The sequence below is a fragment of the Purpureocillium lilacinum genome (assembly GCF_023168085.1).
Source record: "Purpureocillium lilacinum CBS 284.36 DNA, scaffold_4, whole genome shotgun sequence".
In the NCBI taxonomy this organism is placed as follows: Eukaryota; Fungi; Ascomycota; class Sordariomycetes; order Hypocreales; family Ophiocordycipitaceae; genus Purpureocillium; species Purpureocillium lilacinum.
Window position 1 is genome coordinate 137,965 of NW_027072114.1, and position 13,928 is coordinate 151,892.

General features: G+C 58.9%; 7 protein-coding genes across 7 annotated transcripts; 4 read left to right on the plus strand and 3 right to left on the minus strand.

The window, feature by feature from the left end:
* Positions 1-664: 664 nt before the first annotated feature.
* PLICBS_005212 (uncharacterized protein) lies at positions 665-1,103 on the plus strand (the record flags this gene model as incomplete). Its single annotated transcript, XM_018318869.2, has 2 exons — positions 665-698; positions 814-1,103. The coding sequence occupies 2 exons, from the start codon at positions 665-667 to the stop codon at positions 1,101-1,103; spliced, it is 324 nt and encodes a 107-aa protein (XP_018181343.2).
* Positions 1,104-2,089: 986 nt separating this feature from the next.
* On the minus strand, positions 2,090-2,476 carry PLICBS_005213 (uncharacterized protein; the record flags this gene model as incomplete). Its single annotated transcript, XM_065600675.1, has 3 exons — positions 2,090-2,219; positions 2,277-2,305; positions 2,360-2,476. 3 exons carry the CDS (start codon positions 2,474-2,476, stop codon positions 2,090-2,092), a joined length of 276 nt encoding a protein of 91 aa, XP_065456747.1.
* A 2,775-nt stretch (positions 2,477-5,251) lies between these two features.
* On the minus strand, positions 5,252-5,734 carry PLICBS_005214 (alpha N-terminal protein methyltransferase 1; the record flags this gene model as incomplete). The annotated part of the gene is given in 2 exon segments (XM_065600676.1): positions 5,252-5,711; positions 5,727-5,734. The coding sequence occupies 2 exon segments, from the start codon at positions 5,732-5,734 to the stop codon at positions 5,252-5,254; spliced, it is 468 nt and encodes a 155-aa protein (XP_065456748.1).
* A 1,047-nt stretch (positions 5,735-6,781) lies between these two features.
* Positions 6,782-7,213, minus strand: PLICBS_005215 (uncharacterized protein; the record flags this gene model as incomplete). Its single annotated transcript, XM_018318871.2, has 1 exon — positions 6,782-7,213. The coding sequence occupies one exon, from the start codon at positions 7,211-7,213 to the stop codon at positions 6,782-6,784; it is 432 nt and encodes a 143-aa protein (XP_018181345.1).
* Positions 7,214-9,017: 1,804 nt separating this feature from the next.
* On the plus strand, positions 9,018-10,481 carry PLICBS_005216 (uncharacterized protein; the record flags this gene model as incomplete). Its single annotated transcript, XM_018318872.2, has 1 exon — positions 9,018-10,481. The coding sequence occupies one exon, from the start codon at positions 9,018-9,020 to the stop codon at positions 10,479-10,481; it is 1,464 nt and encodes a 487-aa protein (XP_018181346.2).
* Positions 10,482-11,308: 827 nt separating this feature from the next.
* On the plus strand, positions 11,309-12,451 carry PLICBS_005217 (uncharacterized protein; the record flags this gene model as incomplete). Its single annotated transcript, XM_018318873.2, has 2 exons — positions 11,309-11,583; positions 11,635-12,451. The coding sequence occupies 2 exons, from the start codon at positions 11,309-11,311 to the stop codon at positions 12,449-12,451; spliced, it is 1,092 nt and encodes a 363-aa protein (XP_018181347.2).
* A 333-nt stretch (positions 12,452-12,784) lies between these two features.
* PLICBS_005218 (uncharacterized protein) lies at positions 12,785-13,750 on the plus strand (the record flags this gene model as incomplete). Its single annotated transcript, XM_018318874.2, has 2 exons — positions 12,785-12,827; positions 12,888-13,750. 2 exons carry the CDS (start codon positions 12,785-12,787, stop codon positions 13,748-13,750), a joined length of 906 nt encoding a protein of 301 aa, XP_018181348.2.
* Between the last annotated feature and the right edge of the window lie 178 nt (positions 13,751-13,928).

The window sequence follows — 13,928 nt, forward strand, 5'->3', positions numbered from 1 at the left end:
GGAACAGAGAGTCTAGAGGCTCCCCTCTCAAGTAATCAGTCCCACAAACTGTCACCGAATGCCATAATGGCAGCTACTGTGCGGCCGATTGCAGGCGCTCCATCTGAGCTGGGGCTCCTATGGCAAGCAGCCATCGATACGTATACTGACATCACGGAGAACAGGCATTTTTTGACGGCGAAACATGCGGCGAGTATTGGCCAGGTTCTAGCTGAGGTTGAGGGGATGGAGAGATCTTTTCAAGGACAGCGGCACGACGGCTCGAAATTGGCACGCTTCCGGAGTCTTATCAATGCGAGCCTGACGCCAATTCAAGCGTTGGGTGAGGTCGTGGCTCACGCGAGTAAAGCTGTATGAGGAGCTATCGAGCCAATCTCACGGGATTGCACTAACTAAGATCAGGCCTTCCCCCCAAGCGAGGCTATATTCGCTGCCGTCCGATGTTTGATTCAGGTACTTAATTAGCGCCTGCACCGTGTACTACACTAAATCGCTCCAGGTCGCAAGGAACGTGTCCAGCGACTACGACAGGCTCGTGGATTTCTTCCAAGATGTGGAATCATACCTCAAAGGGATAGAGATTTGGGAAACCCAAGTGCCGTCAATACCACAGCTGAGCGCTGCAATAGTAGCAGTGTTCAGCTCCGTCCTTGTGCTTTGTGGAATGTATACGAGGTATATCCGCAAGAAGCGCGTTGGTAGGTACCCAGCCATCATGCTGTGAGAGCGAAGAATCACTTGCCTTTTCGCTATATGTGCCTGAGCTTTGATTGGCGAGGGCAGCGCAGAGCCACACAGCTAATCGCCATCCAGTCAAGGCCTTCCGGAGCCTACTGTCTGGCGAGGACATTGAGCTCAAAGGTGCTCACCAGGCCTTCCAGAAAGCCGTCCAGGGCGGACGAGACATTGTGCAAAATGCAACGCTCTCCGCTGCTGAAAAGACGAAATTCAACCTGCAAGCAGTCCACGTCGACGTACGGAAGACCTTGTCTGAGGTGGAGCGCTTAGTAGAGAACATGAGCTCCGTCGCTATTAGCACAACACAGCCTTTGAACGGTCAGCGGCAGTTCCCGTCCATGAGTATGGCCGTATCTGACGACTAGTGTCTCAGCCCAGGAGCGAGACGATACTCTCAGGTGGCTCTCCAACCTTGACTTCCAACAGTATCAAAGAGAGACCGTCGCGAAACACCACAGAGGTACTGTTCAATGGCTATTGAACACAGGCGCATTTCAAGACTGGGTGCATGGTACACAGCACTCGACCCTGTGGTGCCCCGGGAATCGTATGTGTGCCGCTCAATCCTTGTGTGCCGCCCGCTAAGGACTACTTGTGTAGCTGGTACTGGGAAGACTGTGATGATGTAAGATGCGACCGGGACGTTCTTGTTCATGACGGCACAGCTAAAAGAAGTATAGGTCGGCGGCAATCTGCTATGTTGAAGCCAAGACACAAGGCTCAAATGCATCAATAGCTCACGTGTACTGCAACTACAAAGACCGTAGAACACACGACATCTTGACAATTTGGTCCAGCATCATACGACAATATGCGGAGCAGTGCGATCCTTTTCCTGCCGAAGTGCAAGCCTTTCGCAATGAGTTTATACGAAAGAGATCGGACCCTGTCGAGGATGATCTTCTCTCGCTTCTTTGTGACCTATCGAAACGGTTCAGCAAAGCCTTTGTGTTCATTGATGCTTTGGTACGCTGGAAACATCGAATCACTGGATCTGTCATACTGACTAACATAATCGTCTAATACATAGGATGAATGTCCGGAGGAAAGCCGCAACGCCTTCATCCTTTCCGCTGCAAAGGTTGAATCTCGTATTCGGTTGTTCATCACTTCTCGGCCTAGTGTGGAACTCGACGGGACCTTCTCGAACCTGAGACGCGTGGAGGTCGCAGCCCAAACAGCAGACATTCGCTCGTATCTAGAGCACAGACTGAGTACGAACGCGAATATTCGCGCGCTTTCGGTTCAGGATCCGAAGCTAAAAAGCGTGATACTCCAAAGGCTCCTGGAGCAGGCGAACGGAATGTAGGCACAACGTAAAGACCGACGACGAGATGTATGGACTGCAGAACTAATTCGGCGACCCAGGTTTCTCCTGGCCCATCTTCAGATTGAGAATATCTGCCACAAACGACGACTTCTGGACGTTCGCAAAGCCCTCGATACCCTCGCCAAAGACGTGCATCAGTTTTATGATGACTCTTTGAGAAGGATAGAGGAATTGGAGGAGTATGACAAGGACTTTGCATTGCGCGTACTGTCCTTCGTTTTCTACGCTCGAAGACCACTATCGAGAGATGAGCTCATTCATGCCTTAAGCGTCGAGCCTGGGGCGACTGACCTGGATAGTGATGCCCTGTACCCGAAGGTCCTCCTCTTCTCCGCGTCTTCCGGCCTCATTCGCGTTGATGACCAAAGCAGTAGCGTGCACCTCGCTCATCATACACTGTACGAGCATCTTGACAGGTTCTGCCAGAGGCAGCTGATGGATCGCGAAGGAGAGCTTGCTACGGCTTGCCTCACCTACCTCTTGTTTGAACCATTCAGAGCCGGCCCCTGTGATACGGTGGCCGACATGGTTGGACGCTTAAGTCACTATTCTCTCCTCGAGTACGCCTGCCAGTACTGGCCGTCTCATTCGACCAAGTTCATGGACGGCGAGGTGAAGACATTAGCTCTTTCCCTCCTAAGCGAGAAGAGCAGGGTGGCTACATGCGCGCAACTATTGCATCTTCCACGTCATCGGGTTGGTGACTGGCATAAGAAGTACCCCTGCGACTTCACTTGCCTTCACGCTGCGGCCTATTGGGGCTTGGACAGAGCAGTGGTACTATCATTGAAAACAGGTGTGGACGTTGACTGTCAAGATAGCAACGGCGCAACACCGTTGCTTTTGGCTGCCGAGTACGGCCATACTGAGACAGCAACGCTGCTACTCGATGCAACTTCTGACGTGGATTTTTGCAACAATCTGGGCGAGACAGCATTGACATTGGCGGCAAGATATGGCCATGAAGCGATCGTACGATTGCTGCTGGAACGAGGGGCAAATTCCCTGGCTGAAGATGTTGAGGGTTGGACAGCGCTTCATTGGGCGATTATGAGACGCCACGACAACATCTCCAAGATACTCCTGAGCAGAATTGCTTCCAACCAGTCAGACAAGGTGCAACACAACAAGGCACTGGTTCTGGCGGCAGAAGCTGGCAATCCCGCAACAATACAAATGCTCTTGGACGAGGGAGCGGAAGTCGACTACACCGACGATCAAGACAGTACGCCACTGCACTGGGCTGTACCCTTGGGTCACATAGAGGCAGCTCGCGTCCTCCTAAGCCGAGGCGCAAACCCAGGCTCAAGGGACCGCTACGATCACACCCCAATGCATTGGGCTGTGCCCTACCACGCCATTGCGCGGTTGCTCGCAAACTACGGCGCTGACGTGCGAGCTACCAATCGGACGGGGCAAAGCGCTCTCCTTTGGGCCGCGCTTGCCGGAATGACCGAAACAGTGGAAACGCTGATACAGCTGGGGGCCGAAATCGATGGATGCGATCGTTACAACTTTACAGCGTTACACGCAGCAGCCCTGCAAGGACACATTGCCATTGTGCGTATCCTCTTGCGTGAGGGAGCAAGTGCCGATAAGCGCGACATGGATGGTTGGACAGCGCTGGACGCGGCGGTGTTGACGGGGAGAAGTGACATGATTGACCTGCTTATCAGCCCTACAGACAACGGGCGTGACATTGCTACTCAAGCTGCGAATCGGCTGAACGACGTCGACATGCGGTCGCTGATGGAGGAAATGGCAGCTAGAAAATCGGTCGGGAGCACTGTTGTTAGTGGACTTCGTTCGGCCATCAACAGCGAACACGACCTGCGACTGCGGGAACTACTCGCCAGTGTCGCTCAAGCTGATATCGACGCCGAGGACGAACTGTGTGGTTCTACGGCTCTTACTTATGCAGCTTGGTTCGGCAAGGAGGAGATTGTTCGCTTGCTTCTGGATCACGGGGCAGATGTCGACCTACGCGAACGGAGCGGCCGCACCGCGCTCCAGTGGGCAGCCTGGAGCGGGTACCCGGATATGGTGGCGGATCTGGTTGAGAGGGGCGCAACGATCGATATGAGGGTGTTTGGATGGACGGCAATGCTCCTCGCAGCAAGAACGTGGCAGCATCGAATTGTTCTCTACCTGGTTGAGCATGGAGCAAATGTCAGCGCCAAAGACTTTCATGGACGTACCGCGTTACACTGGAGCTGCATACATGGCGACATCTACCTTGCTGAGGAACTCATCCGCCTGGGTGCCAATGTCGACGATCGAGACCACTGTGGACAAACGGCGCTACAGTGGGCCGTGGCCGGCAGGCATTATTCCATCGCAAGTATGCTACTGCGCCGCAACGCAAAGGCCAGGTTGCAGGCGTCCGACGGATCCTCGGCACTCCATCTCGCAGCCTATACCGGCCAACCGGATGTCGCAACTCTCTTGCTAAATTGGGAACAAAGGCAAGAAGGTCGACGGGCGGGATGGGAGAATACATGTGTTGCGTGCGTGGACAGTGACAGCTTCACTGCTCTCGACATGGCGAAGCTCACAGGCAATCTGCATGTGGCGGAAATCCTCTCACGGCAGTACACGAATGGCCACACCCACAACGACTCTCACAGCCTTATCACCAACGGGCAATGGGCGGGTGGTTCACGAACTCAGGGTCAACTAAGAGCACCACCATTAGATATCGCAAAAGAGGAAGAAGACGACTACGTCAGCGCCGATAACTTCGCTGACGGCCTAGGAAGAAGACTCATCGGCCGTCAGGCACGCCAGTGGCTGCGAGAGAGACAAATGAGCGCCAGCCTCTCTTCGCCATCCACTGGATCTGCCTTTGGTATCTCGGACGTCCCTGGTCCTGTTCAACATACAGATTCGGGAAGCAGACCGTCCAGCTGACGTGGGTCCCTGCAACCCACGGTCGTTTGTTAAGCAACTCGTCGGCTTCCCCACAGAGATGAATGCTGGGCCACACGTCTCCCTTGCAAACGCTGAGCTTCTTCCAGGTGTATCTAGATGTCCTAGCTGAGCGCTCCCGTCTGACTTTTCGAATATTATTCTGGCCGCCGCGGTTTGAGGCATTTCAGGGTTTGAGCGCATACATCCTCACTGGGAGAAGCCTCCTTGGCGGGATTTCGGGGAATCCGCGCTGGATCTCCGTCTTCACCAGTTTCAGCCCTGCCGTTTCAAAGAGATGCCGAAACGTCTCATCTCGTCTGCTGAGCCGTTAGCGGGAACAGAGCACACGATGAGCTTGAGCCTCCTGATCGCGGCCGATGTAAGCGTGTGTACTGACCTTGTTACACTGCTATCCTCATTGTCGAACATATCGACGCTGCCGGTACTAAGGTTCTCTTTGATGACGATTACGCCCGTGTCTGGCTTGAGCACGGTCTTGCAAAGTTGAAGGTAGTCTACCAGTTGGCTGTCTGTGAGATGGCCCAGACACCACTGTGTCCAGATCAGGTCGTACTCGATCCCTTCTGGGGGCTGCCAGTCCTCTAGCCCGACATTGAATATTGTCCGCACTCCTGTCGTTGCCTTTAGGCGATCGGTAAACTTGGATACGGGCTCAACGATGTCGACATTCTCGGCTATGCGGAGCAACAAGCCCTCCGTGACTCTGCCGATACTGCGTCGTGTGTACATCTCCATAGTTAGCGGGAGCTGGTTCCATTACCCGCTGGGGATGTCGTGCAGCTTTCATATCCCCGAGACCAGTGATACGCACCCTGCACCGCCGTCGACGGCGTTGATGACAGGCTTCCGGCCACACTTCACACCAATGCCGAGCCTTGCTAAGAACGTGCGAGACCCTTGAAGATCAATTCTGGAAACTGAACTGAATCCTCCAATGGCCGGAACGCCTCCAAGCATTCCATTGATATCAGCATTGGCTTGTTCCCAGTAATTCCTGCCGCCATCAGGGTTCCTCAGATTGCCTCGCCCAGGTTGGTCGGCACGGGAATCCCCAGTACTCTGCTGACAATGCATGGGCAATGACTGGAGTGGCGTGGACAATCTGTGTGAAAGTGAGGGCCGCGGAGGAAAGCGGTGTCCAATGCCTTGAGGAACATCAGTTCCGAAAGGTCTTTCTGGGGGGCTGATTTTGGTGCAGGCAAATACGACTTCCTATTGGTTGCTTTCTAACAGCCCCTGCCGCAGCCAATCAGATTTTATGTTTTAGAGCTCGATGCCTATTGGCTACAGTTAAAACTGCTGCCAATGCCAAAGCATGTAGTGCCAGTGCTAAAGCCGCCCGGCGGGCCAGGAGTTTGACCTGCCCAAGAAGATTTTGGCTGGCGAGGTGGATGGCGCGTAGCAATACCTGCTCGACAACAAAAATGGCCTAATGTCGCGGCGGGGACGCTGTAAGTGGCTCTGACAGGGCCATGTTAAGAAGCATACATTAACATTCAGAGCCCCAGGATCCGCGCAGTCGGCAAGGACAAGCAGCCGCTTGACCTCACCGGACAAGATCACAAGAATATGTGTTGGAGTCGATGCAGAAGTCCGGACAAGTCATTGCGAGTAACAAGGACCTCTCCAAGTACGGCTTCGTCGACATTGAAGGGCTCAAGCCGCAGCCGTACGGGACGGCCTATGCCTAGACAAGCGAACTACTAGACGATATGATGCACAATATATGGCGTTGATTTATGTATTTATCTTGTGGCTTGCGACGCAGCCCCTGGTCCCAGCCTACAGGCACATTCCAAGGCAATCCGCACCGCCCTTCTTCGGGTCGCACCCGTCCTTGGGGATATCGTAGCAGGACAACCCGGCCGGGCACAAGAAGCCCGCAAATCCGCCGCACGAGACTGGCTTGTCGGGCACGCAGATGCCGGGCTTGTCACAGGCCATACCGCAACCGCCTGGCTCGCGCGGGTCGTCGATGCAGTGTGTTCCCGGGGCGCAGGGGCGCGGAGTGACGGTCCTGCCGCCGCAAGAAGGGTACTTGTTGCGCCGGACGCAGGTGCCGCGGCAGCGATCGAGGTCGGTGCACGAAGGTGAGTCGGGGCGGCAGTAGTAGTCTTCCGGGCAGGGAGCGATCTTGAGGCCGCAGGGACGGCCTTCCTCGCGGGCGAGTGCCAGGCCGGCGAAGGCGGCGAAGACGATGTGGCGGAGAAGCATGGTAGGCCGGCGTCTCCTTTTGTGTTTTTCTGTCTGTGTGTACTTGCGAACGAGAAGATGAAGGTGCCTTTTCCTGCAATGTGACTTGGCTTGAGTTGCGTGTGGTAGACAATGTTGACTCAGATGAGGACGAGACACGGCGCATATTTATACACGTTAGTGTCTGCGCTGGGTTCTGCCTCGACAAACTAAAAATAAGAAAAAAATTCCAACACCTCACGAACGCGGCGGGCGTTGCCAAGGCCAGTTTGTTTGCCTGATGGACCTGCCGCCGCACGCGTGGACTAGACTTTGGGCAACGGTCCCGTGAGACGGACGAATATTCTCGACGCGCGTATGCGGCCCAGCTGTCCCGCTGTGGATGCCAGCGGCGGGCGGCGGGCGGCGGCACATATGCACTTACCTGGGCGAAAGTGACGAGAAGGACTTTTGTTTTAGAACAAACATGGGCCTCGTGTTCCGCGTCCATTTTGGATGTCTCGCAACCGGGGCGCCACCGATGTAAGCTTATTCGAAAGCCGTCCCGTTAAGGTTTTTGCTTTGTTGGCGGGAGCCCGGGAGTTGCATGCACGGCCCGTCGATCATTCGAATCAGCCTCATGGGCAGCGGCATTACTGGACCGTGCGAAGTGGCTTCTTTGGACGAGGGTCCGATACGAGGTTGGGATGTGCGCATTGAGTGACAGCCGCTCGGCTTGTCGGCTTGAGGGCGGCCGGGTTGGGATGGCACCTTGGGCGCATACTGGACTGTACTGCACTGTGCATGTGATGTATATTGGAGGTTCCTTGCATTACGCAACATCGCGTAGAATGCCTTGCCGTGGTGCAGCGCGGGTCGTACGACGTCGGGTGGTGTGGGCTCTGTCGCATGCAGGCCGTTCAGCTTTTGACGTCGTGGAACTGCCGAGCTGACGGCAGGACAGGGATCGTTTTTGCGCATGGACCAGTCGAGGCCTAGCCATGACCGGGTTGAGGAGAGGATGGACGAACTGGCGATTGCCATTAGGTTACAGTATTCGTTGCGGGTGACTATGTAGGCTCACCTGCAGCGGCCTGTCACTCGATCACTCGGGACAAGTAAAATGTACGGAGCATTGCGTTGTGCACATGGTTGGCTGGTCGGTCGGTCGGTCGGTCGGTGTGTTTGTGCTCTCCCAGTCCTTCACCGACGCTGACCGAGGTCTACAGCCACTCGGTTAGAGTACCCGGTGAGACCCCAGCGTTCCACGGACCCAGGTGCATCGAAGCAGGGGCGATGGAAAACGGGCTGATGCCGTTTTGTCTCCGGCAGAAACCTGGGAAAGCTTCCTGTGAAATGGTTCAGAGTTCAGACAAGGAGCTCACCCGGAGCTGTATGGGCCGGCCGGCCGGGCGGCGCTCCACCCATATTTCCGGAGATTCAACGTGGTAGAGGGGCCATCGTCAGCCGTGGCAAGACGACTACTTATGGAGGAAAGTATAGCGTTCAAATAACGAAAGACAACACGTCGCTGTCTATAGCCGCGGGCCGTGGATGCCTGCCTTGAAGGATGCATGGTATTAATTAATCACTGCGGACGACGCCAGACTCGGCCGGCCCGGCGCCGTGCTCCGCGGGACCTTCCCGAAGAGGACATCCAGCCACCCCGGGGGCCCCGCTCGGTGTGGAGAGCGGAACAGCTATCCATCGCGGGGGAGGCAGCGCAATGCATGAGAGTCTGACGTGGAATCTGACACTCAACTTTCCCGTTCCTGAAGACTCAATTGCCTGCTGTCCGGCCCCAGTCCGCCAATTGATCGTTACAGTTTACCATCAGTCCGCCACCATGACGAGACGCGTGGTCCCCGACTTCCCAGAGCGCACCGGGCGGGCGGACGAGCTACCCGCTCGCATCTTCTCGACCGGCCTTGGTATCGCGGTCCGCACCGGGAAGCGAGACGGCGATGAAGACGGCGACGACGTCTCCGCGTCCAAAAAGGTCTTCTACACCATCGTCACCGCCGACCTCCTCATCCCTGGCGACGGCGACCCGCTGCCGCATGCCGCCCTCGTGGCCCGCGACAAGCTCATCGTCTGGGTCGGCAAGCAGAGCGACCTGCCGAGCGAGTACACGCAGCAGCCGCACAAGACGCACTCGGTGCCGTACCTGATGCCCGGCCTGTGGGACTGCCACGTGCACTTTGGCGGCGAGAACGAACAGACCGCCATCGAAGAAGGCACTACGGGCATCGGCTTCATCGCCGACAACCCGGCCACGGCGGGCGCGCGCCTTGCTCGCGGCTGCTGGGAGGCCCTCCAGCGCGGCTACACGTCGCTGCGGGACGTGGCCGGCTTCGGCTGCGAGGTGGCCAAGGCCATCGAGGACGGCACCATTGTCGGCCCCAATGTCTATAGCGCCGGCGCCTGCCTCAGCCAGCTCGCTGGCCACGGCGACATCTTTGCCCTGCCCGCCGGCGACGCCCTACTCAACCTCGGCGTCACCAACATCACGGCGGGGCACTTCGGCTCCGGCATGAGCTGCCTGGTCGACGGCCCCGACGAGTGCCGCCGGGCCGTGCGCCTGCAGATTCGCCGCGGCGCAAAGTGCATCAAGGTGATGGCCTCGGGCGGCGTGCTCTCGCGTGACGACAACCCGCTCTACGCGCAGTTCAGCGCCGAGGAGCTCGACACCATCGTCTCCGAGGCCGGCCGCATGGGCCGCGCCGTTGCCGCCCACGTCCACGGCAAGCCAGGCATCCTGCAGGCCGTGCGGGCGGGCGTCGCCTCCGTCGAGCACGTCACCTTTGCGGACCAGGAGTGCGTAGACCTCATCCGCGAAAAGGGCACCATCTACGTGGCGACACGCACCATCGTCAAGCTGCTGCTCGAGACGGGCGGCAAGGGCATGCCGCGCATCATCTGGGACAAGGCCAAGCTGTGCGGCGCGAACCACCTCAAGGCGTACAAGCTGGCCATTGAAAACGGCGGCATCACGTTCGCGCTTGGCACCGACACGCCGCCCGGGTTCAACATGGCCATGGAGCTCGAGTTCGCCGTCGAGGCCGGCCTGAGCAACCTCGAGGCCATCCGCGCGGCCACGGCCAACGGGCCCCTGACGCTGCGCGAGCAGGCGCCCAAGACGGGCCAGCTCAAGGCCGGGTACGAGGCCGACATGATTGGCGTGTGCGAGAACCCCGTCGACGACGTCCGCGTGCTGCAGAAGAGGAGCAACATCGGCTGGGTGTGGAAGGGCGGCCGTCTGTACAAGGGCCCGGGCATCGGCCCGTGGGGACAGGAGCTGGACGGCTGAACTGCTGCCCCCGCCGTGCGGCGCATGATTCCGTAGGGTCGTGTATCATACAGCTCATGGTTACGTACTTGAATATCCGATAGTGTCATGTCGGAGCTAGTGGCGACGCTTCTGCTGCTCCGTATCACGGGAGCCACGACTTACATGATTGACCGCCGCGGGCTGCGGGGGCGGCGGCGGTGTATTAGATCGAGACCGGACACACACAGGCCACGAGACCCGTAGCTACCCGTCACCGTGAGGTGTGCGTCGTCGCAGGTCCGTGGCGTCCGGGACAGCCGTTCTATCGTTGTCTCACGTACCCCGCGCTGGACCCCGAGTGCCATTCTTGGTATCGTGGAGGGTCGGCAAGCCACCCGAGAGCTTGATGACCGGGGCCAAATCGGGCCAGATAGCCCAACCCAAAAGACTGGGAATGGCCGCTCGCTCCTCGGGATGATGAGCTCGTGTCGAGTCGAGTCGCCCTCCTCATCGTCAGTCTCGCCAGTGCAAGCAATCAAGCAAAGGGCCTCTCGCGACGTGAAATGTCGGGCCTTCGAAATGGCCGGATCGCCTCCACCGCCTATAAGGCGTTATCTACACAGTCTCCATTCGTCGCGTCGGTCTCGAGAGCAGGTGCCGTCTCTCACGGCGAGCCGGCCGCGCCGGAGGATGCGTCTCCCCTCTCGGTCCTTCCTGCTGGGGCGCTCTGCCGCTCGCTCTTTACAAACACCGTCTCATCCACGCCTTGGCTGCTCTCGCCAGCCATCTATTTCCTCTCACATCTCTGCCAGCCGCGCCGGCCACTACTCTTTGATGTCCAGCGCAACCGGCCCCTCGCCTGGCTCATGAAGCAGACTGTATATAAGCAGTTTTGTGGCGGGGAGACGCCCGCCGAGACCAAGCAGACGATGCGCCGCATGCGGGACATGGGCTTCCGCGGGACCATTATCACGCTGGCCACGGAGACGGTGTTTGACTACAGGAAGAACCTCGTCCACGGGCTGGGAGTTGAGGCCGGGGCCGGAGAGGGCGCTGCGACGTGCCCGGCTATCGCATCATGGCGAAAGCGGACCCTCGGAGCCGTCGAGCTCCTCGAGGAAGGGGATCAGCTCGCCATCAAGTACGATTCCATCCCCCCCTATTTACCAGGCAAGATGCTGACAGAGCCTAGAATCACAGGAGCGGGACCGCTCGTCACAGACGCCTTAGCCGCTGGAGAGCCTCTCCCGCAACAGATGCGGGACGCCCTGGACGAAATCAGCGCGCGGTGCAAGGCGCAGCAGGCACGCATCCTCATCGACGCCGAGTCGCAGCTCTACCAGTTCGGCATCCTCGAGGTGGGCCTCGACCTGATGCGCAAGTACAACCGCGACGGGCACGCCGTCATCTACAACACCTACCAGGCGTACCTCAAGAGCACGCCCGCGTCCGTGGCAGGGCACCTGGCGGCGGCGCTAGAGGGGGACTTCACGCTGGGGCTCAAGCTCGTGCGCGGCGCGTACCTGGCGACGGACAAGCGCAGCCTCATACACGACACCAAGCAGGACACGGACGCGGCGTACGACGCCATTGCGCTGGGGGCGCTGCGCCAGGACCTTTTTGGATTCGGCGGCGTCGAGAAGCACGAGGAGGCACGGCGGCCGTTCCCGTTGGTGAACCTGTTCCTCGCGAGCCACAACAAGGAGAGCGTAGTCGCGGCGCATGAGCTGCACCGGCAGCGATCGGAGCAGGGCCTGCCGACGGTGCCGGTCGGGTTCGCGCAGCTGCAGGGCATGTCGGACGCACTGAGCTTCGGGCTGCTGCGGCTCGGCGGCGCGCCCGAGGTGTACAAGTGCACGACGTGGGGGAGCCTGGCCGAATGCCTGGGCTACCTAGCGCGGCGCGCATCGGAGAACCGGGACGCAGCGTCGCGGACGAGCGACGAGTTTGCGGCGCTCAGGGCCGAGGCGCGGAGGCGGGTTGGGCGGCTGTTGAGGTTGCAGGGTTAAAGCGACTCACTGACCACCGGTGACACTCGGCGATGACTGCGCCGCTAATGATCTCGTTCTTTAATTGATGGGCCTATTGAATACACTGATTACTTTGAGCCCATGTGTTGACAGTTTTTGTGCATCTTCTATAGAGCTGTTGTCCTGGTTCACAGTCGTGTCATGGCGTTGAAATGTCTCGGCATCGGCGCCGGCGCCCACCGGGAGCCCGCCCGACGCCTATCGGATCCACATCCGCCACCAACGCATGCAAGCTTCCGATCTTAAAAGTCCAGATCTTGATTCCTCTCAACTTGATCAATCAAACGTAACTCGGCAAACCCCAGTTTCGTCATGTCTGAGAAACGCTACGAGACGCTCTGCGTGCTGGGCTGCGGTATGGTAGCTGACTCACTTATACTCAACTCTGACACTTACTGACATGTCCTGCGCGCAGGCAACTTGGGCACAGCCATCATCAACAAGCTTGTCGGTGCAGATGCAGGTCTCCCGTTCACTAAGATCACCGCCTGCGTCCGCAGCGAGAGCTCGCAGGCGTCTCTCGAGAAGCGGTTCCCCGGCACGCTGACCGTCCGGCGCGGAGACAACGCCGGCGCCGTGCGGGACAGCGACGTGGTGATTCTCGGCGTCGACCCGACCGAGGTGGAAGAGGCCCTCCAGCAGCCGGGCGTCCGCGACGCGCTCGCCGGCAAGTTCCTCATCACGGTGGCCGCCGGGTGGTCACGGCAGCGGCTCGAGACGGCGCTGTACGGGGACGAGACGACGGCGGAGACGCAGCCGGAGAGGGCGTACGTGCTGCGGGCGCTGCCCAACATCGCCGCGCTCGTGGGCCACGGACTCACGGCCATCGAGACGCCGGCATCGAACCCGCTGCCGGAACACCTCGTCGCGCTCGCCGAGTCGGTGTTCCAGCGCGTGGGGCAGACAGTGCGCCTCCCGCCGCGGCTGATGGACGCGGCGACGGCGGTGGGGGGCTCGACGCCGGCCTTCTTCGCCGTCATCTGCGACGCGATGATCGACGCGTCGGTGGCGGTGGGCCTGCCGCGGCAGACGGCGAGGGAGATGGTCACGCAGGCGATGCGCGGGAGCGCGGCGCTGCTGCAGGAGGGCGGGCTGCAGACGGGGGAGCTGCGCGACCGGGGCACGTCGCCGGGCGGGTGCACCATCGGCGGGGTCATGGTGCTGGAGGAGGGGGGCGTGAGGGGCCAGGTCGGGCGGGCGCTGCGGGAGGCGGTGACGGTGGCGAGCCTGATGGGCAAGGTTGAGAATGTAAATCACACGAGGCATTGGGGGGGATAGTATCTTTGTGGGCGAGTTGTGTGATTGTACATATCGCACATCATTTCACGAAGTATACTGTAAACTGTATTATGCAGCTCTGGGCAATTAATGAGAGGCTCAATGGAGGCCCGGCCAGAGGAACACGCTCACCGTGCTTGTCGACCTGCGTGCCCCGAAATCGGTCATGGCGGCCAAC